Here is a 26806-nt window from a genome sequence, read left to right on the forward strand (position 1 = left end):
CATTTAAGTGCTCATCTAAACAAGTAGTTTGATGCACTAACTTCAAAACTACAGACAATACATGAAATACCGAAATCAATTAGCCTTAGAAAATCGGCAACAAAGTGATCTGGAAGATTTGTGCAGCTTTGGAGTTTTTAAGCTGTTTTCCAGTGTTTTAGACAAGCAAGGCCTTACGTGCCTTACACAGTAAATTCTTCATAAACATCCGCTCAGTGATTTTACACAATCACGCTCCCACGCTTCTTGGCCGGCTCGCGAAGTTCCCCGTTTCTCGGGGCGGGCGCGGGTGGGGTGGGGGTCACTTCCCCAGGATCTGGGCACTGGAGCTCCTGTTGCATAAGCTCGGCCCCTGGGCACTGGGGCCCGACGAGGCGCAAGCCGTGGCGTGATATGCCCACACCCGCTCCTCGAGATCCGCTGGGTGGTAGGTAAAGCGAGATGCTCTAGGAGACTCGTGGATCCTGGGCCCGCGATTCTGGCGCCAAGCTCTGCGCAGGGCGGGTGCCAGAGCAAGCCACGCCCCCACAACAACAACACGCCCCCTGCCGCCGCTCCGTCAGGTGCGCGTGCGTCGCCGCCCCGCTCGCCAGCCCCGCCCCCTGCCGCCGCTCCTCCAGGTGCGCGTGCGCCGCGGCGCCGCTTGCAGACGGGACTGGGTCTTCCCTGGCTCGGCAGCGAGACTTCGCTTCTCCGCTCTCTTCGGCGGCCTCGTCGGCGCGCGCCCTCCGGCCCCTGCCGGGAGTCGCCCGGCTCCCGGCCGGTCCCCTGTGGTCAGCCCGGCGGCGCGTCCATGGCGTGGCGGCGGCGGCCCGAGGCCCGCGGCGCGCTGGCGCTGCTGGCGCTGGCCCTGTGCGCTCCCGGGGCCCGGGGCCGGGCTCTCGAGTGGTTCTCGGCTGTGGTGAGCACCGAGTACGTGGACCCGCAGACCAACCGGAGCGTGAGGAGCGTCTCGGAGAGCGGCCGCTTCGGCGACAGCTCGCCCAAGGAGGGCGCGCGGGGCCTGGTGGGCGTCCCGCGCGCGGAGGACCGCGACCCCGAGGGTTGCGAGGCCGGCACTCGCTTCCTCGTGCCGGGCGGCCGGGGCGCCGCGCCCTGGGTCGCGCTGGTGGCGCGCGGGGGCTGCACCTTCAAGGAGAAGGTGTTGGCGGCGGCACGGAGGAACGCCTCGGCGGTGGTCCTGTACAACGAGGAGCGCCACGGCAACCTCACCGCGCCCATGTCCCACGCGGGTAAGCCGCCGGCGCGCGGGGACGGGCGGGGCGCGGCGGCCGTGCGCCGGGGTCCCGACCGGCCGCGAGGTCCTCTGCCGGGACCCCGAGGGGCGGCGGTGATGGGCTCCGGACGTCGGGACCTGCGAGGGTAGCGCCAGCTTGGCTCGGTGTGACCCCCGGTGCTCTAAGGAGGGAGGCGAACCTCCGGACAGAATTACATCTTCTCCCCGGGTCGTTGAGGTGAAAGGTGTCCTGTGTGGGAAGGAGGGCGGTGGGGAGAACGGAAGACTTTAAAACCCGCATGAGGAGGATTCTGGTTCTCACAGGCGGAAAGTCTCTGTAATCAGGAGTCCCTTGCCATTCAGTGTTTCCCAAAGTCAGATGCGGCTGGAGTGGAAGCTCTTTTACAGGGCTTTGCAGGGTCTGGCAGTCCCTTCACCACGTAAGGCGGTGGCTCGGTGACACTCTGGTTTCTTCACTTTAATAATGTATGTCAGTATTCTAAACTTTAAAGTGAGACAGTCTGTATTTAACTGAGTCCGAAAACCTGGCCTTAAGTTGAGTATGTTTTCTCATTTGCTAAATAGAAGGTTGTAATACTGGCTCCATTGTTAGATTCCTTGAGTGGAGTTTAGATGAAAAATTTTAAAGTGATCATGCAGGGAAAGATTTTGTTCTTAGCTAGGCAACCCTTCCCACAGGCAGTTTTCCGAGGCAACAGGTTACATCTTCAAGCACTTAGAGTTTGAAAGGTTTATTTTGCAAGGGTTCTTATTCTCAGAAAGGGCTTCCTGGGTGGCTCAGCAGTAAAAAAAAATCCTCCTGCAATGCAGGAGACTCAGGTTCAATCCCTAGGTCAGGAAGATCCCCTGGAGTAGGGCCCAGGCAAACCACTCCAGTATTCTTGCCTGCAGAATCCTGTGGACAGGCCTGGTGGACTATAGCCCATAAGGTCACAAAGAGTCGGACACGACTGAAGCAACTTAGCACACAGGCACGTATCATTCTCAGAACTGAAATTCCAAGTACTATTTGACTGATAATAGAGTCTGACGGCCTTCTAAGATCAGACTCATTCTGAACTTCCTGGGATCAAAATCTTTAAAGTTTCTGCTGCTGCAAGTCAGACATTCTTTTTCCCCCTGTGCTTTTTGACTTTTGTTCTGTTTTGGCTTCTTGAATGCAGGTTCAGAATACGTGTAAAATGAGGACAGAAGGGTGACTTTGGACTTGGCCTGTTTTAGCAGAGTGATGGAACGGAAGTCAGTTCAGAGGTGGGGAAGTGAGACTGTTAGAATGATGCTTTCAAGACGGTTGTTGGCGAGGGCTGGGGAGGTGCTGAGAAATGGGTAGAAACTGGGGAGAGGTGGGATGAACGGCATAGTGAGTGAGGCATGTTGAAGCTGAATGGCGGAGAAGAGGTAACTGCAAGAGTCAGGTCTTTGGGAAGGATGGTGGCTATGTCCAGGATTCTCGGAGCAGTTGAGCTCTGATAGAAGAGGGGAAAATTCCTCAATTGCGACAGAGAGGAAGTGGGTTTGGGGAGGAAACGGCAGCAGATGTCCATGTGGTGACACTGGGCAAGGCAGCACCTTTGGTGCAGTTATCCCAGTTGTTGTACCCAAGTCCCTGTTTCTGCAAAACTCTGATGAGAAGTGCTGTCAGAGTTCACACAGCATTCCAGACGCCTCCTGTGGGCAGGGTTCTGCCGTAGAAGAGAGGGCAGTGTGCCAGGATTGTCTGACGCTGGGTCCTTGCCTTCACTTCTGAGTCTGCAGCTTCCTGTGGGCTTTCTCTTTTCCATGGCAGTTCTTTTCCATCCACAATTTTCTAAATGTGTCTACTGCATTTTTTGGTAATGACACTAACAACCTTCCAGGCTAATCGCACTTTTCTAACCATGATTCAGCAATCTTGCTTGCTTATCTTACAGACATATAATTTATCCGGGCTCAGAAAGCCGCTCATTGATGCTCATTTTAAATTTTTGTGCAAGCTTCTGTTACCATTCTCGGTGTCCATTTTAGTCTGTTTCAGTGTAAAATTAATTCTGTTTGAGGAAAGAGACAAAAGTAACAATATTAGCAGTTTTTTTTAAAAAAAAGTGTGACAGTTCCCAGTGCAGAGTCAGTTCTTTGCTTACAGCCCTTTGAGGTAGATGCTTTAACCCCATTTTACGGATGAGGAGACTGAAAGAATTGAAATGACTGGCCCCCGGGAACAAGGCAATCTATGGCCAGATCATTCTTTATTGCAGGGGCCTGTCTTGGCCTGTATCCACAGGATTCCAGTTGTGACAGCCAGAAATGGCTCCAGATATTGCCAAATGTCCAGGGGCAGAGAGGATGACAGTAACATCCCAGGTTTGAACTGCTGACTTAAAAAGAGACGAATTTGGTAACAGTGAGACCAGTGGGTTACACAGAGGAAAAGCTGAAATCCACTTAGTCTGTTGACTAGTCCACGCAGAAATATAAGGGCCTGTGCTGTGTTGGTGACTAGAAATGGAAAAGAAGGTCCCTTCTATTCTGAGAACTCGGTCCCGCCGGGGACAAGGGTACAACTGTGTCATGTCTTCTTGAGAATGGATTGGAATTAAGAATGGAGTGAATGGAATTAAGTCAGAAGAGGAGCTGGCTTTGACAGACTTGAATTTTAAAGGTTACACAGAACCTTGACAGCAGCTCAGACTTTAGTTTTCCCTATTTTGTCAGAATGTGGCTGGAGCCAGTAAAAACCACTGATCCGTGGTTCTCAGTGTTCCTGTGTGATACTAGGGGGTCTGTGTACATAGGTCACGTGGCTGCTACTGAACTCCGATTGTGATGATCTCCTCCCAAGTCTCAGAGTTTCAGCAGTTTTTCTTTTTTCTTTTCTTTGGCTGTGCCGGTTCTTCACTGCTGCGTGGGCTTTCCTCTAGTTGTGTCAAACGGGGACTGCTCTCTAGCTGCAGGTTTCTCACTGGGGGGGCTTCTCAAGTGACGCTAGTGGTAAAGAACCTACCTGCCAAAGCAGGAGATATAAGAGACTCAGGTTTGGTCCCTGGGTCGGGAAGATCCCCTGGAGGAGGAAGTGGCAACCCACTGCAGTATTCTTGCCTGGAGAATCCCGTAGACCGAGGAACCTGACAGGCTGCAGTCCATGGGGTCACTAAGAGTTGGACGCGACTGAAGCGACTTTCCATGCACACACACTGTCACAGAGCATGGGCTTTAGGGCGCAGACTTAAGTAGTTGCTGCTCCTGGGCTCAGCCTCTAAAGCACAGGTTCAGTAGTTGTGGGGCAAGGGCTTAAATTAGTTGCTTCTTGGCACGTGGGATCTTCCTAGGTCAGGGATTGAACCTATGTCTCCTGCATTGTCAGGCCGATTCTTTACCACTGAGCTACCAGGGAAGCCCGTCAGCAGTTTTTCTTAAACCCTGTTGCTTGACTGCTAAAATCCAGTACAAGATGTTGTGGACTTAAGTCAGTATTTTACTGTGGCTCGAAAATAAGTTGTGACTTTAAGACAGTATTCTATCAGGACTGTAACAGCCCTAACTGTAAGGACTGTGACTGTAATGCCCAAGGTTGGTTTTCTTTCCTTTGACAGATGAATAGAGAGTGGCCAGTCTGAGCCACATATGGCACCTGCTTGTGGGTAGAAATGCCTGAGACACGTATCAGCCTTTGAGGAGTTCACAGCTTAGTGGAGTGATAAACAGACCTTTCCAGGCCATATGATTGGGCCCTCAACAGAGTTATATGCCCACGTGCTTAGAAAGCAGAAAGGAGGGGCATCCAATGTAGGTCTTGCAAAGGTGATTAGGGGCTGTTTTGACCAAGAAGAGTGAAAATTGATATAAGTCAAGCCGTTGAAACGAAAGCTTTTAGAGAGGATTGGCCTTGATGTGGTGACTGCTAGTTAATTACAGGCTGATCCTCCAGCTGACATCTTGAGTGGCTGTTTAGACTGGCACTTTGCTTGTGTCAGCAGTTTACTGAGGCCAGGTGTTGGCAGGGCTGAAAGGTGTGTTTGGGGAAGGGGCCACTGTAGGGGTGGCAGGACATGACACATGATAAGAAGTCCCTTAGCTTAAGAGAGATGTACACTCTGTGTTTGCAGAGCGTGGGAAATGGTGTTTTATGAGTGAGTGGTGCTTAGTGATCTTGAATGCTTTGCTCTCACAAATGAGCTAAACATTTAGATTTGAGTTTAGCTTGTATTTTGGTGCCCTAGGAAGAGATGGCACCCTACAACCTCATAGCAGGTGGGATAAACAGCCTGTTCCCAGAGAGCAGGCAGACAGTCTTGAAGGACAGCTTAAGTTGAAGGTTTCTGGGTGATTGTGGTATGGGGGCTGTGTGAGGAGCTGTAGGACCTTTTGGGTGACAACAATGGCCAAGACTGAAGGCCTGAGGTGAAGTAATGCATTTAGCAGAGCTGCAAATTGTTGAGTGCTATGCTCGACAGATACAGAATATTCTTGAGCAAGCCGGATTTCTCCGAAACAAAATGTGAAATTCCAAGACGAGAGTTACATGTATTTTTGAGTCCTCATCACTCATCCCAGCCAACCATAAAGACATTTGTGTTTGGCATGGTAGCTCACCTTCTGGAGACGTTTCCATTCCATTCATATTCCATGTACTATTTCCCCTGCAAAGGGAGTCTCTGAGACTCTCCTCACCTTAGGTCAGTTCAAGGATAATACCAGAAGAGAAACCAGTTTTTCAGGTCGACTCATTCATACAGAAACCATTCTATTGGGTCATCGCGTATGATGCTGGAGCTACAAAAACTAATAAGAACAGTAGTCCTTGTCTAGTGAGGAGGAGGGACTCACCAAGACATTATATGTGTGTGTGTGTGCCAAGTTGCTTCAGTCGTATCTGACTCTTTGTGACCCTATGGACTGTAGCCCGACAGGCTCCTCTGTCCATGGGGTTCTCCAGGCAAGAAGACTGGAATGGGTTGCTGTGGTCTTCTTCTGGGGATTTTCCCGACCCAGGGATTGAACACACATCTCTTATGTCTCCTGCATTGGCAGACAGGTTCTTTACCACTAGCACCACCTGGGAAGCCCAAGACATTCTATAGCAAGTGAATAAAAACCAGTGTACTTAAGAGGCATTGCTGTATCATATACACAGAGGTGTGGGATGCTGGAAACCAAGGTTGAACCTGTGCTGAATCTTAATTTTTCCATGTTGGGTGCAGGATGGAGAGACTGTGGATGTTACTGGAAAAAAAGAAAACCTAAAAGGTCATGGGATTCTCATGCTGGATCTTTTACATGCATTTTTTAAAATGTCTTACTTTTAATAGTTTTATAGTCATATTTACATACATTTACAAACTGTTAAGTTTACAGTTATGAAAGCATACCAGTTTTTATGTTTAGGCATATTAAAGTAAAACTATACTAGTAACCTCTCACCATTGGGTGTCTTTGATGTATTTTCCTTCCAAAGGAAGCTATTTATTTTTATGTTTGTGAACTTTTTATTTTGGATTGGGGTATACAGATACCTTTAACAGTGTTGTGACGGTTTCAGGTGAACAGCAAAGGAATAAAATGCATCTCTCGCTGCCTGCATCAGTTTTCTAGACCAGAAATCTAATCCGCCACTTTAAATATTTAAGTAGTTCCCGTCTCCTTCAAGAGAAGGCTGAAATCTACTTTAAATAGTTTCCTAGGGAGGAGAAGTGGTACACTAGACTCATATGACCCTGCAGAATTTTGAAGCTGTGGACCAAAACAGTTTTTTTTTTTTCTTAACATATTTTGTTTGTTTTTGACAAGGTAGTAAGAGGAACTCTTATTTTTCAAGAAGGTTTATGGTCATGTACTCTATGCAAGACCTTGAGTTACATCTAAGTTAGAAATACAACAAACTGACTTCCAGGAGTTAGTGACTGGTGGTGGTTTGCAGGGAGGGGCGGGCATTGCATATAACAACCTTTTTTGGTGATTGGTAGCAGTGCGAGGCTTGCGGAAGAAAAACATTCAAAGGGTTTTTTCTTCCCCTGTCCCAAGACTTTGAGCGTCTTTGCCTTCTGTGAGGAAATTCAGCTGTTTGGTTTGGAAATCAGCTGTGACTTGCTCTCTCAGGCCACCGGGGCTCTAAGACTGGCCCAGGGAGGCAGTGATAGGAGGACAGGGCAGAGCCAGAAGGGGCCTGTGCTAGGCACCCCTGGGGGCCCTGCACCCAGTGACCCTGAGCTCGGCTGCCCTGCCTCCATTCATCCCCCTACACGTCCCAGAAAAGCCAGGCATGGGATAGAAGTCTTCATTCTGAGCTTCATGATTTAAAGTAGTTCCTGAAGGGACTTCCGTGATGGTCCAGTGGCTAAGACTCATCACTTCCAGTGCAGGAGGCCCTGGTTCAATCCCTGGTCAGGAAACTAGATCCCACATGCTGCAACGAAGACTCGGTGCAGCCAAATAAATAAATGTTAAGTAGATATTTTAAAAATAGAGTAGCTCACAGAGGCAGTCTGGCTGCTAAAATAGTTCAGTGGCTAAACCATGTCCGACTCTTGGCCACCCCATGGACTGCAACATGCCAAGCTTTTCTGTCCTCCGCTATCTCCTAGAGTTTTCGCAAACTCATGTCTGTTGAGTCAGTGATGCCATCCAACCATCTCATTCTCTATCACCCTCTTGTGCTCCTGCCCTCAATCTTTCCCAGCATCAGGGTCTTTTTCCAGTGAGTCAGCTCTTCATATCAGGTGGCCAAAGTATTGGAGCTTTAGCTTCAGCATCAGTCTTTCCAGTGAATATTCAGGACTGATTTCCTGTAGGATGGACTGGTTTGATCTCCTTGCTGTTCAAGGGGCTCTCTGTACTTAGAGTGTGGCAAATGTTAGCCCTCAGCCCGGGCACAGTATTATTACTTTTTAATATTCTCTTGTAACTTAGTGAACTAGGAGTTTTTAGGGGAAAACTTGAGACTGACGCTGGAGGTGTTTCTTTTCAGGGTGTGCTTCTTATAACCAGAGCGTTTCTGCAGCCCTCCCTTGAAGTTTCAGGTGTTCTCAGCCCATCCGCCATCTCTCACTCATTTAGGCAACAAATATTTATTAAACGCTTACTATGTGCAAGCTGCCTGAGGCACTGGAGGTAGTGAGATAAACAGGATACCTTTATGTATATTGAGTCACTAAGCAAACCGGACCAGTTGCCAATGCAAATATGCTTTTATGATGGTACACCGCCTAGAAAACCTCCCTTCTTTTTGCTTGTTAAACTCTTCCTGTCCATCAAGATGCACTCCCTGCCCAGGGGAAAGTTCTTCCCATCCCAGAAAATGCGATCACCTCATTTCTGCAGCTTTTCCTTATTCCACAGTATCATTCAATAATCAACAGTCCAAATAGAAAAATTGTCATTCCCATTGTACAGCTGAAGAAATAGTCTCAGAGGACCCAGACATGAATTGTCAGAGGCAGGTTGGAGCCCAGTCTGGTGGTCCCGAAGCCTGTGTTCCCCCTCCCCTCCCCAACCCCCCACTCACAGGGGGAAAGGCGGAGGCACACGCGGAGGAGCCGGCTCTTCCAGGTGCTGCGTCACGTTGAGTAATTCTCTTGAAGATGTCTCAGCCCTGGTCTGTAAAACGATCACTCACCTCTTTCTGCCTCGAGTGAAGGCACAGATGTGAAAAGGCTTGAGAGTTGGTTTCTGCATTAACAACCAAAGATTGTTCTATGAGTACAGAAATTGTACCTGTAACCATAGCATAGCAACGTTTTGTTTTTTGTGTAAACGTGGAGACAGGTCCGTGGGGTTCACTGTACTGTCCTTTCTGCTTTAGTATGTGCTTGACATTTTCCATTAAAGGAAACTTTTTTAATTTATGAAAAGGGTCTTCAGCTTACAGGGCACCCCGTAATTATACATGGTATCGTTCTCCTAATTGTTTCTGTATTTGTCTTTCTCAGCTACTGCCTGCTTATTTCCCTAAAGGCAGGAAATGCCTTGCTCCTTATTGAGCCTCCCTAGGGATGACGTAGAGGATTGTGCGAGCACTCAGGCAGCCATGGCACTTGACCAGTGACACTTTTAGTGGGTCACAGCATCGGCTTGACAGGAGCCACCTTAGAAGGTTGCTCTTCTGAGGTTTCAGTAACTAAATCCCCACAGCCGAGGGCCACAGTGGATTTGCTACAAATTAAATTTCTCCCCACAGTAAAATAGTGTTAGAATGTGGTTTCAGTGTAATGTTGGAGAACAGTCTTTAAATGTATTTTTTTAGGTTAGTTTTTGAAGGGATAATACATACACAGGGCAGAGAATTTTTACTATGTCCAACTCTCTCCCCCACCACCTCCGCCAAGGTAGGTGGCGCTCTGTATTTGTGTGACCTTCAGGGGTGTTCTGTATTGATATGACTACGTAGACCTCTTGTCCACACAGTTTTTTTTTACATGATGCTTTTTTTCCCTCCTCTGTCTTGACTGCCATCAATATTAATAGAGCTGCTGCCTCAGTCTGTACACATACTATAATTTATGTAATGTTTTCTTGTTGATGGACATTTAAATTGTGATAGCAAAAACTGAGAAAAGGGACTTCCCTGGTGGTCCAGTGGTTAAGAGTTCGCCTTCCAATGCAGGGGGATAGGGAGTTCCAGAAAAACATCTGTTTCTGCTTCATTGACTACACTAAAGCCTTTGGCTGTGTGGATCACAACAAACTGGAAAATTCTGAAAGATATGGGAGTACCAGACCACCATAGCTGTCTCCTGAGAAACATGTATGCAGGTCAAGAAGCAACCATTAGAACCAGACAGGGAAGAATGGACTGGAAAAGAATACATCAAGGCTGTATTTTGTCACTCTGCTACTTTAACTTGTATGCAGAGTACATCATGCGAAATGTCAGGCCGGATGAATCACAAGCTGGATTTAGGATTGCCAGAAGAAGTATCATATAACCTCAGGTATGCGGATGATACTCTGATGGCAGAAAGAGAAGAGGACCAAAGAGCCTCTTGATTAAGGTGAAAAAGGAGAGAGAAAAAACTGGCTTAAAACTCAACATTCAAAAAACTAATATCATGGCATCTGGTCCCATCATTTTGTGGCAAATAGAAGGGGATAAAGTGGAAACAGTGGCAGATTTTCTTTTCTTGGGCTCCAAAATCACCACAGATGGTAATTACAGTGGTGAAATTAAAAGACATCTGCTCCTTGGAAGGAAAGCTATGACAAACCTAGACAGAGTATTAAAAAGCAGAGACATCACTTTGCTGGCAAAGGTTTGTCTAGGCAAAGCTATGGTTTTTTCCAGTGGTCATGTATGATGTGAGAGTTGGACTGTAAAGAACACTGAGCGCCGAAGAACTGATGCTTTCGAATTGTGCTGGGAAAGACCCTTGAGAGTCCTTTGGACCGCAAAGAGGTCAAACCAATCAGTCCTAAAAGAAATCAACCCAGAATATTCATTGGGAGGACTGATGCTGAAGCTGCAAAACTTTGGCCACCTGATGTGAAGAGCCAACTCACTGGAAAAGACCCTGATGCTGGGAAAGATTGAAGGCAAGAAGAGAAGGGGGTGACAAGAGGATGAGATAGTTAGATGGCATCACTGACTCAATGGACATGAGTTTGAGCAAATTCCGGGAGATGGTGATGGACAGGGAGGCCTGGCGTGCTGCAGTCCATGGGGTTGCAGAGTCAGATTCGACTTAGCAACTGCACAACAAAAACATTGAATTGTACACTTGTTTAAAAGAATGAATTTTATAGCATGTGAATTATATCTCACTAAAATTGCCTTTTCAAAAACAAAACCCAATTGTGTTTTCTTCAAGCTCACTTCATTTTCTTTGTCTTTCTGTTGCCCTTTTTCTTATAGGAAATTAGTTTTTATCTTTGTTATGTTACATGTATTTCCCCCCTGCTAGCCATTTGCTCTTTTGATCTTGAGTCCTTAATTTTGCTTTCTTTTAGTCAGAACAGACAATTTTTATTTTTATATAATTGGTTAGTTGCTCAAATCTTTTTTTTAAAAGAAGTTCTGAGGGGATTTTTCACACTTGGAAAGGTTTTTCTTCAATATTATTTATTTTTTAATGTCCGTGTTTCTTCTGGCTCTTCTCAGTTTTTTTCTTTTTTATATATTTACATCTTGGATTTTTTTAGAATTTAATTTCAGCTTTAAGTTGTAAAGAAAGGATTCATCTTTTTTATCCTTAGATGGTACTCAGTTGCACCCATACTTTTTTTTTTTTAACCATAGTCCATTTTACCCCTTTGATTTGGAATCCACTTCTGTCATTTACTGAGTTCTTTTATGTTTTGGGGTCTAATTTCTGGGCTGTCTTATGCTACTACCACACTGTTTTAATTATTTTGACTATAAAGGCTAGTTCAAGTTTTATTGATTACAAAGGTTTCCTAATCTTGATTATTTTTCCCCTAAGTGAACATTAGAAGCAGAATTTTTAGGGTTTTTAAAATCCCATTGATAATTCTAAAGATTAACTTATAGATGAAAAGTGAAAGTGTTAGTTGCTCAGTCATATCCAACTCTTTGTGACCCTCATTGACTGTAACCCGCGAGGCTCTCCTGTCCCTGGGATTTCCTAGGCAAGAATACCAGAGTGGGTTGCCATTCCTTCTCCAGGGGATATTCCCGACCCAGGGATCGAACCTAGGTCTCCCGTATTGCAGGCAGATTTTTTACCATCTGAGCCACCAGGGAAGCCCAATTTATAGAGAGATTCATGTAAAATTGGCCTTTATAGCTCTTCTGTTTTATTTCTCTTACTTTTTTGTCCTGTTTGCTCATGCATTCAGAACAACATGAAATAATATTGAACAGAGGAGGAATTCTCAGATTGCTTCCCTGAGTTAATGGGGACGTTCAGGCATTTGTATTAATATTTATAAGTGGAATCGGTATTTGTGTGTGTGTGTGTGTGTGTTTACCATGTTTGGTTTACTTATGCTAGAAATAACTTTAAGACTTCTTTTTTTATAAAAGCTGCTGTGGAACACTTATATATGTTGCTCTTTAAAGATTTGAGAGTAGAATTCTCTTATGAAACTGAATGGGGGGCGTGGGGGGGGCTCTTGCTTTCGAGGGGGTATTTCTTAGTGATTTATTCTGCCTGTTATATAATCAGTCTGTGTTCTCCTTGGTCACCCGTGTTGGTAACTGGGGTTTGTGTCCATTTTATCACAGTTTTCAGTCACATGTGCGTGGAACTTTATTTTCTCCACATCTTATTTTGTGTTTTGTTGATTGCTTTGTTCTTTATTAAGGAACAGGAAACATAGTGGTCATTATGGTTAGTTACCCAAAAGGAAGAGAAATTGTGGAACTTGTGCAAAAGGACATTCCGGTCACCGTCACCATCGGGGTGGGCACCCGGCACGTCCAGGAGTTCATTAGCGGTCAGTCCGTGGTGTTTGTGGCCATTGCCTTCATCACCATGATGATTATCTCGTTGGCCTGGCTAATATTTTACTATATACAGCGCTTCCTATATACCGGCTCACAGTTCGGAAGTCAGGTAACCGTCTCTCTTTAACTTTGCTTTTTAAAAGATCGTCTGTAAATATTTCCTGTGTATTCTTTTTGAAACTATTAGACAATACCTTTAATTTCATTATCATTTATAACATTTAAGTCATTGATATGTGGGAGTTTTTTTTAAATAAGTTTTAAGTTAGAATATATTCAACTTTATGTGCTGTAGGAAATCAGGTCATCTCTCACTCCTGCAAAGATCCTCTCTCCTTTCCAGACATAAAGGGATGACAAAAAGGCATGAAGTTGGGGGGGGCACGGTTGTGTTTTGGAAGAGAACTGGCCCTGCCTGTCTCCACAGTGGAGCTGCATTCAGAGCCATTTATTTGTGGGGGTGCTGCCTCAGTAGCAGCAGAGCAGGGCCGTGTGGGTCCCACACTCACCTGTTGTCTTGAGAACCACCCCTCCTGGCTGCTCAGGCTGCAGATGGTCATTGCTGGGTCATCTTCTGCGTCTGACCAGGAAGCCTCTGTCCTTTTAGGGGCCTTCACAGATGAGTGTATGGAGCCCCGTCCTCAGCTGACTACTTTCTTACCAATAATCAAACATAAGATTGGTTTCTTCTTCAGGCATGGAATTGAAAATAAGTATTCTTGATCAAACAGCTCCTAGGTTACACATGACTGTTCTGTATGCTAGGACTTAAATGGTAGTTTTGTTGTTGTTGTTGTTTAAATTATTTCATTGTAGTCACTAAATTTTTGCTTTTTATGACTTTTTTTCCATAGCTTGCTTATACTATATGAATTTTTAAAGTAGTGACTTAAACATTTCAACAATAATAATAATGTGTTTCTTCCCTAAGAGCCATAGAAAAGAAACAAAGAAAGTTATTGGGCAGCTTCCTCTTCATACTGTAAAGCATGGAGAAAAGGTAATATTTTCATGATTGTTTTTTGTTTGTTTATAATATGAATCTGGGGACTTCCCTAAGACTTTGCCTTCCAACGCAGGGGATGCGGGTTAGATCCCCTTGGTCGTGTAGCTAAGATCTCACATACTTCTCAGCCAGAAAACCAAAACATAGAACAGAACAAATTGTAACAAATTCAATGAAGACTTTAAAAATGGTCTGCATTTTTTTAAATCTTAAAAAATATATATATATAAAATACCAATCCATTTGTATGTCTTAGCTAATAATGTTGATCATGGAGTTTTGGCTAGTTTGTTAATTTTGACATATGTGTTTATTTTAAAGAAGAGTTGACTGAAACACTCCAGTGTATGTGAAGAGCCGTCTATACCTGTGCTGCCCAGGAAGGTACCCCTAGCCACATACAGCTGTCTGAATTTAAATGAGCTAAATTAAACTGAAAACTCAGCTCCTCAGTCACCCTGGCTGCATGTCAGATGCTCAGGTGGCCATCCTAGCTACTTGCTGCCAGACTAGATGGTGCAGTCAGTCAGACACAGGTGACTCCGAAGAAGCTCCAGTCTCCATACCAGAGACACTGAGGCTTAAATCCACCTCTGTTAAATCTTATGCTCTGTACATTCTCTCCGACTCCCTTAATTACAGGGAGAAAAGACTGGGATTTATGGAGAAGAGGAGAAAAGATATTGAGTCCTAATCGCTGGGCCACTAGGGAAGTCTCTAAAAGGCCAAACTCATAGCAGAGTTCAGAAGCATTTTTGCAATAAATCCTAAGTTTCAGAACCTCATGTTCTTAGAGGATAGGTTCCTTACAAGGAAAACAGTTGCTAATGCAGGAACAGTTACTCTTTTAATGGCCCATTTTCAGTGCTGTGAAACGTGAGGCAACATAGCCACGGGTGGGTTCCATCGTTTGGGTTTGCTTCTTTTCTGCCGTAAGTTGTTGAGCCCTGATCCATGCCAACACTGCAGCCTCCAATCCCCAAGTGCCCTTGGGTTCACAGCTCCTCCTGTGACCTACTTAAAGGATTAAAGCTTCAGGATAACACTCATTACATTTGCAGACCTTTGATTTTAAAGCTTTGAGATCAGATATTGATGGTTCCTGTGGAATATTTACCATTAGGATACTCCAGGAATCATATTGTTGGCTGCATTCTCTCCTGGATGCCTTACATTGTAGTAACAGTGAATTTGCAGGCTCGGTGCAGAGTCCAGGTTTCTTTCCATGTGGCTGTATTCAAAAGGAAAAGTGGGGGAAAAAAAAAATCCCATCTCATGGGAAGATTAACATATGATTTACAAATTACGAGGGTCCCTGGAGGAGCGGGGGGGAGAGAGAGAGTGGGTGTGTGTGTGGGGGGCATGCGTACCTGCTCAGTCGTGTCCAGCTCTTTGCAACCCTGTGGACTATAGCCCGCCAGGCATCTCTGTCCATGGAATTTCCTAGGCAAGAATACTGGAGGGGGTTGCCATTTCCTTTTCCAGGGGATCTTCCCCACCCAGGGATCTAACCTAAGTCTCCTGCATTGGCAGGCAGATTCTTTACCAGCTGAGCCATCAGGGAAGCGCCCCCTGGGGGAGAGAGTCCCCAGCAAGTATCTTGAGACAGGCTGTGCATTCCACTCGCAGTTCCATGATGAGCATAGTTTTATGTTCCTCTTGAAATGTATGTTCTACTCTCTGGCAGGAAATCTGTCCTTAACTATGAGAAGACATAGATTCATATGTGTAATTTACTGTATGAAGTCTTTGAGAACATAAGTCAATTGATATTACCCTCTTCTGTACAGAACAATTTTGAAAATATGCTTCTACAGACTATTGTCAGAAATAATGATTAAAAAAAAAGAAGTCTCCATAAATGATCCATGAGGTGTATAGGTGGATTTTCTGGCGATCTTACATGTTTAATTTGTGCAAATAAAGACTTTTTTCTTAAATCTACATCTTGTTGAGTTCCGGAGACTGGTTGTTTCCTAGTTTTTCTTATGGACTCAATCACAGTAATGTATAAGCTTGCAGACCATTAGGGAAGTAAAAATGATTTCATCATTCTTTCTTGGCATGTGAAAAAAGGTGATAATGTCTAGTTGCAACATGTAATTTTAAGTTCAGTGACAAAGTTAATTTTAGTGCAATCTTTGATAGCAGTATCCACATATAAAATCAGTTTTTACTGCTTGCTTGTTAACAAGTGACCCATGTGCTTAAAAGTACTTTAAAATAATTACATGATGACTGTGAAGCTGTGTTCCATAAAATTAACTTGCTGAAGCTACGGACACTGGTAACTGAGTCCCTATCCCAGAGTCCTGGAGAAGAGAAACTCATCGGCCAAATTTGGGTCAGGTGACCAGGTCGGCCATGCTTATTACTTTGATTGATGGCTGAAGCCAGGTGGACATATCTAGGTGGTACTCAGGGAAGTGGGATGAGCTGACACCCCCAGAAAGGTTATGACTCACAGATTCTCCGAAGCTGAAATTGTGTCACAAGACTGCTTCCCCAGAAATTTTTGTTTCTTTTTACCTGTATTAACTTGATGTACGAAAAAGTAACTCGAGCTTCCCAGTGGTAAAGAATCTATCTGCCAATGCAGGAGATGTGAGTTTGATCCCTAGGTCAGGAAGACGCCCTGGAGGAGGAAATGGCTGCCCACTCCAGTATTCTTGCCTGGGAAATCCCATGGATAGAGAAGCCTGGTGGGCTACAGTCCATGGGGTTTCAAAGTTGGACATGACATAGTGACTTAAAAAAAAAAAAGTAACTTATTTTAATTTGTGGTTCTTTTATCACTAGTGAGGTGAATATTTTCAGATATGTAGTCCCAAAGTATCTCATTTGTAGTTTCTCATCTGTGGGTTATAACTATGCATTTTCTCATCTACAAGTTATAACTTTGTTCTTTAGCATATTCTACAGAAGCCTCTTTTGTATTATATTTCCAATGATTCCAGAAAATGTATATCTTATTAGATATTCATTCTCTTTGTAAGTTTTATATTTGAAAAAAAATTAATTATAATAAAGCAGGCATTTGCATTTCTACAGCCCTTAAAAATACGGTCACTTAAAAAAATGAACAGCCCCTTATTTAAAGAGAGAAGGAAATGGCAACCCACTCCAGTACTCTTGCCTGGAAAATTGCATGGATGGAGGAGCCTGGTAGGCTACAGTCCATGGGGTCGAAAAGAGTCAAACACAACTGAGCGACTTCACTTTTCTTTCTTTCTTATTTAAACATTATTCGTATCTGATTAGGTAGACAATGAAATCTTTTCCTTTTCAGACAAATTCTTTTAAGAATAAAATCTCTTGATAGTGGTAAAGATAAATGCCAAGTAGAAATTATCTGTGTATAATTTCAGGATGTACCAATGCAGACTAGAATTCATCATTGTTTTAGTTGAGTGATAGTGAGTTTTGTTTTTGTTTAGATTTTGTTGTTGTAGTGAGTTTTACCAACAGTGTATTATTAACTATTGTTAGTTGCTCAGTCCTGTCCAACCCTGCAACACCATGGACTGTAGCCTGCCAGGCTCCTCTGTCCATGGGATTTCCCAGGCAAGAATACTGGAGTGGATTGCCATTTCCTCCTCCAGGGGATCTTCCTGACCCAGGGGTTAAATCCAAGTCTCCTTCATTGGCAGGGGGATTCTTTACAGTCTGAGCCACCAGGGAAGCACATACTATTTGCTAAGGATACAGCAAATTCTTTGCTCTTCTTTTTTACAGGGGATTGATGTCGATGCTGAAAGTTGTGCAGTGTGTATTGAAAATTTTAAAGGAAGGGACGTTATCAGAATTCTGCCATGCAAGTACGTACTCTTACTTCCTGGGATGTTAAAAAATCACAAGTTTCAGGTTTCTGACCAAAGAGTTAACGTGTCTTTCAGGATATGCAGATCTTACTATCAGGTGATACCTTTCGATCATCTCACCTCTTAGAAAAGCAGCTCGAAGTCTTCAAGGTCCTCTTGTACTGTTTTACTCTAAGACTGTTTTGCTTGAAGATTTCAGGTGACCATTAAGACCCACTGTCTCCTTTTTTTGCAGATTGGCTTTTAATCTTATAGGCAAGGAGGCTTCAGTAGGGTCTTGGGGGTCTACACTGTACATTTATCAATGGAGAAAGTCTGCCATGTTGGGAGAAAGGAAACTGAAGCTGGCCAGGTGAAGGCCCTGGGGGAGAGGGCCAGGGACAGTCAACAGACTTGGCTCAGGCTCTGCTATTATTATTATTATTATTATTTTAGCTTTTAAATATTGTAATTCTTATGTTTTAAACTAGTGAACATTTTCCCAGACATTTATTAAAAATGTTATCCTTAAAGACATTTCCTGGTTATGTATTTTTATCTGTTTATTTTTCTATGGAGATGCCTTTTTTCTTAGATTAGGCTCCACTGTTATTTGCACCCTGAGTTTGGATTCTTTTTGGGGTTGTGTGAAATAAATATTCCTCCTTTATTTAACTAGGGTTTTTTTTTAGCAGCAGAAACTTATGTTTCCTTTTTAATCATGAGATGCTTTAACTTTTCTTTAAAAATTGCTCTGTCAGCAGAAAGGTGTATAGCGACTGTGTTTTAAAGCTGGTCATTTTAAATTCTGCTTCGCACCTATGAGAAGCAGGTCACAAGTTAGCATGTAATTGTGCCTCGCTTTATGTTTGCGAGTGTTCAGAGTATATACCAGTACTTTATAGGAGATAAAGTTCTCAGGAATTCTGTGGAGGACATGAAGTAATGAGGATCAGAATAACAAAATTTCCCTGCATCAAGATAGTGAACTTGAATCTGCAGGAGTTCATGTGGGTTGGTGTGCTGGGTGCTTAGTGGATTGGGGTCGGTGTCAGTTGACGGGGTCCTGTAGAACATTATTAAAATAGAAAAGAATGATTATTCTAGGCTGGTTGAGGGCAGTGACTTGTACACCACACAGTGAGCAGCCAGGTTTCCTGCTACAGGAAATGGAGACGCTCCTGACGGCCGAGCTGGGACTTACACTCGTATCATAAACAGCCGAGTGTCTCCTGAATGTGCGTGTATCCTGGTCACCTTAGTGGGGTTTTCATTCCCTGCCCCCACCCCACCCCAGTTTTCTCCTGTGATTTATTTCAACTAATTTCCCAGTGGAACCAACATATTTATTTTTCTCAAAACTATTCCTGTGGGTCGGTTTCAGTTTAAGGATGGATAGATAGATCACAAGACAAGCTGGGTTGGACCACCTTACGTCCTTACCTGCTGTTGTTTTTAACTGCCCTGACAGGTTTCCCTTTGGAGAAAAGGTCTTTAGACAGTGACGACAGTAATAATAACGAAAAATTGCTGAGGATTTATAGTGCCCACTATCCTAGTAGCCACGTGGTATGTGGGCTGCTCAGAACAGCCTTTGAGGTAGGTGCAGAGGGGCCTCAGGATCCGTTCACAGTCATAGCATCTGATCACACAGCTGGCATCTGAGCCTGATCGGTGTGGTTCTGATCCCCACACCCGCTTACCTGCAGCACAGATAAACTGCAGACTCATCACCCGAGAAGGGAAGTGAGCCAATGAAGACCTCAGTAAAAGAAGAAAATTCATATGTGATTTCTTTTTTTGATTCTGAAACTAATGTGTTCATTCTAGAGAAATGTAGATGCTACAGAAATACATTAAGTGTTTTTTTAACTTGCAGCCCACAGATAACTTTAATATTTTAATTGATATTTTGCTGCCTTTCTACTGGAGTCACTTTACGTAAGATACTATCAGCTTTTATTAGCTTGTTACTGTTAGTTAACTCTTTAGTTTCTTAGGCACATTCATTCCCGAAAGGCTAACAGAGGCACGTAAAAATACATTCCAGCATGATACAGAAATAACATGCTGCTTTCGTGCAGTGAAGGGGGAGTTTCCCTCTAAATGCCAAATTCCGTTTACTTTGGAAAGTAGAACAGATAACCTTCCGGGGTAAGTGGATACACTGGAATTTTGATATGACGGCATTTAACTTGTAAACAAGAAGATGAGTTGGTAGGATGTGTTATTTCCTTTATAAGGTATAAGCAATTATTTTAAGACATTAACACGTACTTAATTTTTTTAGGCATATTTTTCATAGAATATGCATTGACCCATGGCTTTTGGATCACCGCACGTGTCCAATGTGTAAACTTGATGTCATCAAAGCCCTGGGATATTGGGTTTGTTACGTTTTTGTTTATATTCAATCTCTGCTCCCCCCACCCCACTGCCCCCCATTCTCCCTGAGTGATTTGATTCTGTTCCTGACCAGAGAGGCAGAAGGAGTGAACCAGATGCTCCTTCTAGGGTTCTTCTGGTTCCTGAAGAAAATTTCCTCTATATCAAAAGTAAATTCTTAAGACATTCCCCCAAAATCAGTGAACTTACAGGGTTATTGAATAATACACTAGGTGTATGCTTAAAGTTCGTACTTAGAGTGGTATTTTTGCTATATGTTGTAACACTCTGCAGGGTCTTGTAGATGCTGGTCAGTGTCCTGGAAATAATTATTGTAAAACATCTGACCTGCAAGGAGCCAGGTGCACATTTTACATACAAGGAAGCGAAAGCCAGCACCTCTGGACACGAGCTCTCCCGATACCTGGGTTTCGGAGTCAGATAGCTCAGGGGAAATTCCTCCCGCAGCGAACGTGCTCCATCACTTTGCCGTACTGAGCTGGTCACAGGGCCACGCTCAGAGAACAGAGCCGGGAGGGCGGAGTGAAAGAGCGCAGGTTACTGCAGCTGTGCTCTGAATGACTTAACGCACATGAAAATACTGACTCCTGGCCCCTCTGGGAGGGGAGCGCTGTTTTAGTAGCCACCTTTAGTAACCAGAAACATGAGCTTAGGGAGAAGTTGCTTACCTAAAGTCACAGGTGATGTGATGGGTTATCAGCTTTCAGGTGTAAGTTTGCTTAATTCCAGGGTCCAAGCTCTTAACTAGCCTCCTACCCAAAAGAGGGAAAACAGGTTTTATAACCTATTACTGTCCCAAGATACTCTTGGTTAAATATAAATTGTTTTGAAACAGAGATCTTTGAGAGAAGTAACTTAAATATCAGATAATTATTTTTCTTGTTGCTAAACATAAGATGTTTTTGCAGCATTTACTAAAGAGATTTCTTTATGATAATGAATTTGTGTGACTGTATCAGCCCTCAAGGCTGCAGGCCCCCTTCAAAATATTTTTCATTTTCCAGTTCAGCACATCTTTAAAAGAGAGCTAAGGGACCACGCACTATCTTAATAACCAGTGCGATTTTCTGTGAATTACAGTGTTTGAGTGTGAGTTGCAGAGGCCTCACTGTGGATACACAGAGAGGGAGGCAGAACTGTGTTACTGGAACCTTACCCACCTGGATGTCTAGAAAACGTGTCTCTGCTCTAGAATCTCTAATGTTCATTGACTCGTTGTTTTGATAACTGGCAGCTCCCCTCGGCTTGGCGGGTGTCCTGGGCGTTCTTAGTGGCCGTTGGGCGTTCTCTCTCGCCCCGCCCTGCTGGGACCGTGTCTTAAACAGTGGGAGCCAGGGATTAAACAGATGGTTTCCTGGCGGTCTTCCTCCTCCTCCTCCTCCTTCTGTAGATGCACTCTGAAACGCCTTTTGAGTTGCTGTCCTTGTTAGTTGGTAACTTTAGACCTGCTTTTCATTTCTAAACATTTGTGGAAAAGGCATTCCGTTGACCTTAGCATTGAGACTGTTTTTGGAAATGCATCTGCGTATATTTCACGTGTTAAAAATCAAGACTCATTTTACATCAGGTTGTCTTGCTTTCAGAATGTTAGTTTCAGAAAGCTAGAATATGTGTTCCCAGAAAGCTTGTTTCCTGTTTTGAAGAAACTTACAGTAATTTGAAATCACACTTAAGAAATTAACTTGTCTTGCCTTTATTTATTTATTTTTTAAAATTCTTTGACAGATAGGTCTTTTTCTTTAGACCCGTTGACCCTCCTGCATTGAGTTGTAGAGCGTTTTACACTCTCCTCTCGTGTGGTAACTAGTTCTAATTTCCACAGGGAGAAAATGGCCACAGTGAGAGCAGCCACTGGCCCTCACAGACTGCAGAGTGGTGCCTGACTTTGCAGCTGTGACCGCTTTGACATGCCTCTTGTCCCTGTCGTGTTTGCTCTGGGGCCGGCCTTTATCAGGGGTGTGCAGTGCTGGGCCTGGACATGGCTCTGGAGAGACAGAGCTGCACAAGGCTCCACCCTTCTGCTCACTGGCTCCTAGGAATTCCGCCGTCTGTACTGGCGGGGGCAGGCATGCACCCCACCCCACTGGCCAAGGAGGCCTGTTTGGAGAGTGTGGGACACAGAGAGGGAAGGCCTTGACCCTGCCAGCAGCAATGGGAGCGTTCAGGGAGGGCTTTCTGGAGGGACGTTTGAGCTGCGTGTTAATGGATCTGCGTATCACAGGTCAATGGCGAGTGACCACGTGGGGTCTGAGATGGGCAGCTAGTTCAGCCTGGCAGGTACTCAGACAGGTACCTGGAGAAACAGATCAGGGCAGGCTGAGCGGGAGCACGGGTGCGACGGCAGCCCAGCAGGACTTGTTGGTTGGTGTGGCAGGCGTCTTCTCTGGGGGTGCCTGTGGGAAGGCAGTGAGCCACGCCTTCCAGGGGTGGGGAGAAGGTTCTAGAACATAGGCGGAGCCGGCTGCGGGAGCAGCAGTGCCTTTGGCCCTGAGGACCCTAGGAGTAGAGCAGGGAGCTAGGCTGTGCGGTGTTCAGCCTCAGCTGAACTCACAGGGACACCCACCCGCCCCCAGTAGGCCTTTTCCCAGCAGATTCGTCCATCACAGCTTTGACTCTGGTATTACCCAAAAAAAGGTTTCTGGATGGCCCCCAGGTTTTGAGACTCAATGCAGGGGTCCTTGTAGGGTCTCCTGTACCCACTTTCCTGATCTCATTTTCTTCTTTAAAGCAGCACATGGGGCAGTGGAGGCACAGTGGGAGCAGACACACCCTGTGCAGAGTCGGCGCTCTCCGAGTGAACCAGGGGCAGTCTGCAGCCCCTGAGGGTCGGGAGCCTGCTTGTCTCCTGAGCCCTGGCCACTGGCAGCAGTTAGGGTGGCCTTTCAAGCTCAGGGCCCTGGTCTCAGTGGCCAGCAGCCAGTCAGGCTGCTCAGGAAGGCAGGAAAATGCATTTGTGACAGAGCTTCACTTTCTGTCAATACATAGTTTAAAAGCTGGCATCGCTTGTGTCAGGGGGAAAAATGGTTTTTTGGAGGAAAAGCATTTAGGCCATAAAAAGCTGTTTACTGGAAGTAACTCACTTTTTGGTGATGCTGAGAAGATACTGATGTGCTTTTTGCAATATTGGTGTGTAAATAGTTTGTTTGAATTATGAGCAGATGATGATAGATAAGCTTGATGGTGTTACTGAGAAAAGGTGTTTCCTTTGCTCTAACTCTCAAGGGCGAGCTTGAGGACGTGCAGGAGGTGACTGCCCCAGAATCTTCCCCTGGGGGTGTCTCGGCTGCAGGTCTGAGTCTCTCGGTACCGGACGGCGAGAGAAGTGACACTGGCAGCTCCGAGTCGCCCTCCACCAGTGACCCTGTGCCGCCCTGTGACGCCGGCCTTAAGGAGGATGCAGGTGAAAGCACAGCCTTGCTGGGTGAGTCACTGGCCGCTTAGCAAACACAGTGGTGTTACCAGTGCTTAAGTGAAAGTGAAAAAGCACATAGTGTGCAGAAAAAACATAAAGGAAAAATGAAAACCGTAATCTTACCCCTACAGATACAATACCGTTTCAACATTTCAATAAATATATCTCAGATTTTTCTTTCTGTGTGTGAGGAGGAGGAGAATATCATTTATGTGCCCTTAGGTAACCCGTTTCTTCCTCTTAGTGTACAAAACTCTGTGTCCGTAGACAAGACATGAGATTTTGTGCAGCTGTGTACTAGCACGTTCTGGGTTCAGTATAGTTTCTGTAAGCCACATCCTGCTGATGGACTGTTACCATCAGTGACACTGAAATAACTTGAGTGTATACATTTACCACCTAGCTGTCCTGTGTCCTCCTTGTAGGTAAAATAGAACGGATTGCATTTTTAAAGTTACTGATGCAACTTCCTTCTTTTCGTATTTGTTGGTCATTTATATTTCTTTTCTGAGTTGCCCATTTCATCCTTAATTTATTTTTCTATGGAAAAACTAACTTTTTCATATTGATTCTAAGAGCTCTTTGATCTTTGCTTTGTTTTTTTATCTTGTGCAGCCTTCTCTTACTTTGATGATTCTGCCTTTGATAGAATGCTAACTTAGGAAAGTCTTCTCAGGGTTATTAACTTATATTTTACTAACAGTTGTGGTTTTGTATTTTATGCTCAAATCTTTAATGCACATAGCTTCAGAAAAGATGTAACTCAACTATTTTTCCCAAATATTTAACGACTTGTCAGTTGTTTAGTGATCATTACTTGTGAATAATATGTTTTGATATTCACAAGGCAAGGCAAATTTCCTCATCTTTATTCTTATTTTAAAAAATTTCTGAGCTGTTTTTCATTTTTTAAGATTAATCTTAAAATCAGTTTACCATGTATAAGAAAATCCCATGAAAATTTTTATTATAGTTGAATTAATTTATAGATTAACTGAGAAGAATTGATGCTTCTAATTTTGAATTTGCCAACCTGTAAAAAGAAGCATATTTTTCCAAATTGGTAATATTCAAACTGAATCAGTTTGTCTTTTTTTTTTTTTTTTGTACATTTTTAGAATCTGGGAGGCAAAGATAGAAACATGAGAACTGAAGTTTTAAAGCAGGACCAGAGGAAGAAAGGATGCGTTGTGTAAGAAAAAGGGAGGATGAATTTCAGAGAATTAGAAAGTGGAAGGCTGGAATCGGTAGGAGTTCTAGCCGGGTCTCCTGCTGGGAATGAACCGCCCTGTTTTCAGCAGTTCCATTGCAGTGAGCCCAGATGCATTCCATTGTAATTTTTGCTGTTTCCTTCAGTCTCCAGAAGGGAAACGAAATATGTTTCCTCTACTACTTGATTACCCTTGAGATATTTCAGGACAGGTAAAATTCTTAAGCTGAATTTCTAAGTATTTGTTCACCAGTAAATTTGACAAGTAATTAATGTGTTAATATTATTTCTAGCCTACCATCATAACAGCATCATTTGAGAAATATTACATTGGAAAAAAGTTAATTCTTTCCAGCCGACCTTAGGACTTCCAGAGTATAATGTAACTTCACCAGTAGCTAAGCTAACACTTTCTTGACCCTCAGGAGCATCTGGAGATGAAGGTGGGGGTTATTAGGGCAGCCCACTCCCTGGAGAAGGTGTCTGCAGCACTGGGTTCCTCTCTGGCCCACTTGACCTCAGGTCTGGTTGTAGGTGAACTCACAGTGCTTGGCTCTCCTAGTTTTGAGGAGGTACTGTATTCCTGAAAGAAACCTTCTGCACCAAAATTATTCTCTTCTCCTTTCCTAGTAACATCTGACTGGACTCGAATGCCAGTTTGAACCTCTCCGGGTCTCAATTTCCAGTCTCTAGATTGGGGATAATAATGTAGACGTCTCTAGCTTGTAGGGTCAATATACATTGCCCAGTAAACGCAAGCTGCTGTCTTCATGGGTGGTGATGCCATCACTGCGCATTTGGAAACACACTCTGGTTAATCCCACCAGCTCAGCCTGCATCTTTTCTGTTGCATGGTGCTGACCACATGCTTGCTAACTAGACTAGAAAACCTCTCATGCTCTATATGAAGAAGGTGTTTTTGTATTTTCTTAACTCTGTCGGGAACAGGTTGCTGTTTCTCCATGTAAGTTTTATTTAAAACTTTCTATAATTTGTTTCATGAATGATGATCTCCAAATGTTACAGTGTTTATGTAACCAAAGCCCAGGATATGCCCAGCGACTAACACTGGCTCCCGTTGCTTTGTTGTAGAGACAGGCAGGAGCAACACTCAGCGTGACGGACCCGCCTGCTAGCGTGCGACCTGTGGACCATGTCACGGACAGAGCCTAGGCTCGAATTAAAGGACATTTTATTTTTGTTACTTTAGTGCATAGTTTGTATATGTGAAAATAATGTACATTCTTTTACCTTTCAGGTTCTAATTTGGTATACAAAGAGCTCAGATATTTTATTCTTTCAAGAGACTTTTTGATTAGTCGTGATATATTTATCTATTGAAATGTGTCATAAGATGATTCTGTCTTCTCAAGGCTGGTTCTAGCCCAAGCACGTTGACTTTAGACTAGTTGAAATGGAGTTGCGTGTTCCCTGGAGGAAACTTTCTTTGAACATTAAGCTTGTCAGTGTGATGAGAGATGCCTGTTGCTTTCTTGCACCTCTGTACTTTAGAGAGATCTCCAAACCCGAGAGCACTTTCATTGTTGTTTTTTAAGTTTGGAATTATGAGAAAAGTACTGGTGGGCTTGAGTAATTTCTTTTCTCCCTTTTATTACCTAACTTCTTCTAATAACCTTGATGGGGAGGGAAGTTTTGTCCGTTTTTTCTACAAATAAAAAAAGCTGTCACATGCGGCATGAAGTTCTTCATTGCTTGTTAAGGAAATGGAGCAGACAGACTCTGGGTTATTTGGGGGATTTTTGGTTGTTTTTTGAGGTAAATGATGAATTTACTGATTTCAGTTTAATCTTTACAATTAAACGGGTGATAGATAGAGACTTTCAGTTGCTGTTAAACAAGTAACCAGTTTTCTAGATTAATTTTAAAGCAATGGAAAAAAGCAGTGAACTTGTTTCATCATCTCTCCCCTCTACTCTTGTTTGCTGTTCTTCCTCGAAGGTAGGGGAATTAGGCTGCTCTGAAGCTTTGGGGGCTGCTTTCTAAGTTGAAGAAGTGATGAAACACACAGTGGTTAAGACTCTGCACGTCCACTGCAAGGGCTGCAGGTTTGATCCCTGATTGGGGAAGTTCTGCATGCCACAGGGGTGGCCGGAACAAAAAAAAAGACACATTCTGCTCTGCTGTCACTTAGAGGTGGAAGGTCCAGAGAGGAAGAGTTAGTTTTTTTTACAACTTGAAATTGTAGTCCTTTGTAGCTTCCAAACTGTTTACTGTGTACATCTTTATTTCATGGTAAAAATAAATGTTTACTAGAGTATATAATTTTTAAAGTGTAAACAATTTATTCTTATAGCTGTATCTAAGACGTAAAGTTTACATAGTTTTTTTTTTTTTTTTCAA

At 44.0% G+C, this 26806-nt stretch overlaps 1 protein-coding gene across 1 annotated transcript; it reads left to right on the forward strand.

Annotated features, from left to right (window-relative positions):
• The first annotated feature begins 285 nt into the window (after positions 1 to 285).
• On the forward strand, positions 286 to 26728 carry RNF149 (ring finger protein 149). The gene is made up of 7 exons (XM_069583827.1): positions 286 to 1232; positions 12470 to 12720; positions 13543 to 13611; positions 17353 to 17435; positions 19708 to 19804; positions 23046 to 23244; positions 25538 to 26728. The coding sequence occupies exons 1-7, from the start codon at positions 794 to 796 to the stop codon at positions 25579 to 25581; spliced, it is 1182 nt and encodes a 393-aa protein (XP_069439928.1). The 5' UTR covers positions 286 to 793; the 3' UTR covers positions 25582 to 26728.
• The last annotated feature ends 78 nt before the right edge of the window (positions 26729 to 26806 follow it).

This window comes from Ovis canadensis, chromosome 3, assembly GCF_042477335.2.
Source record: "Ovis canadensis isolate MfBH-ARS-UI-01 breed Bighorn chromosome 3, ARS-UI_OviCan_v2, whole genome shotgun sequence".
NCBI lineage: Eukaryota > Metazoa > Chordata > Mammalia > Artiodactyla > Bovidae > Ovis > Ovis canadensis.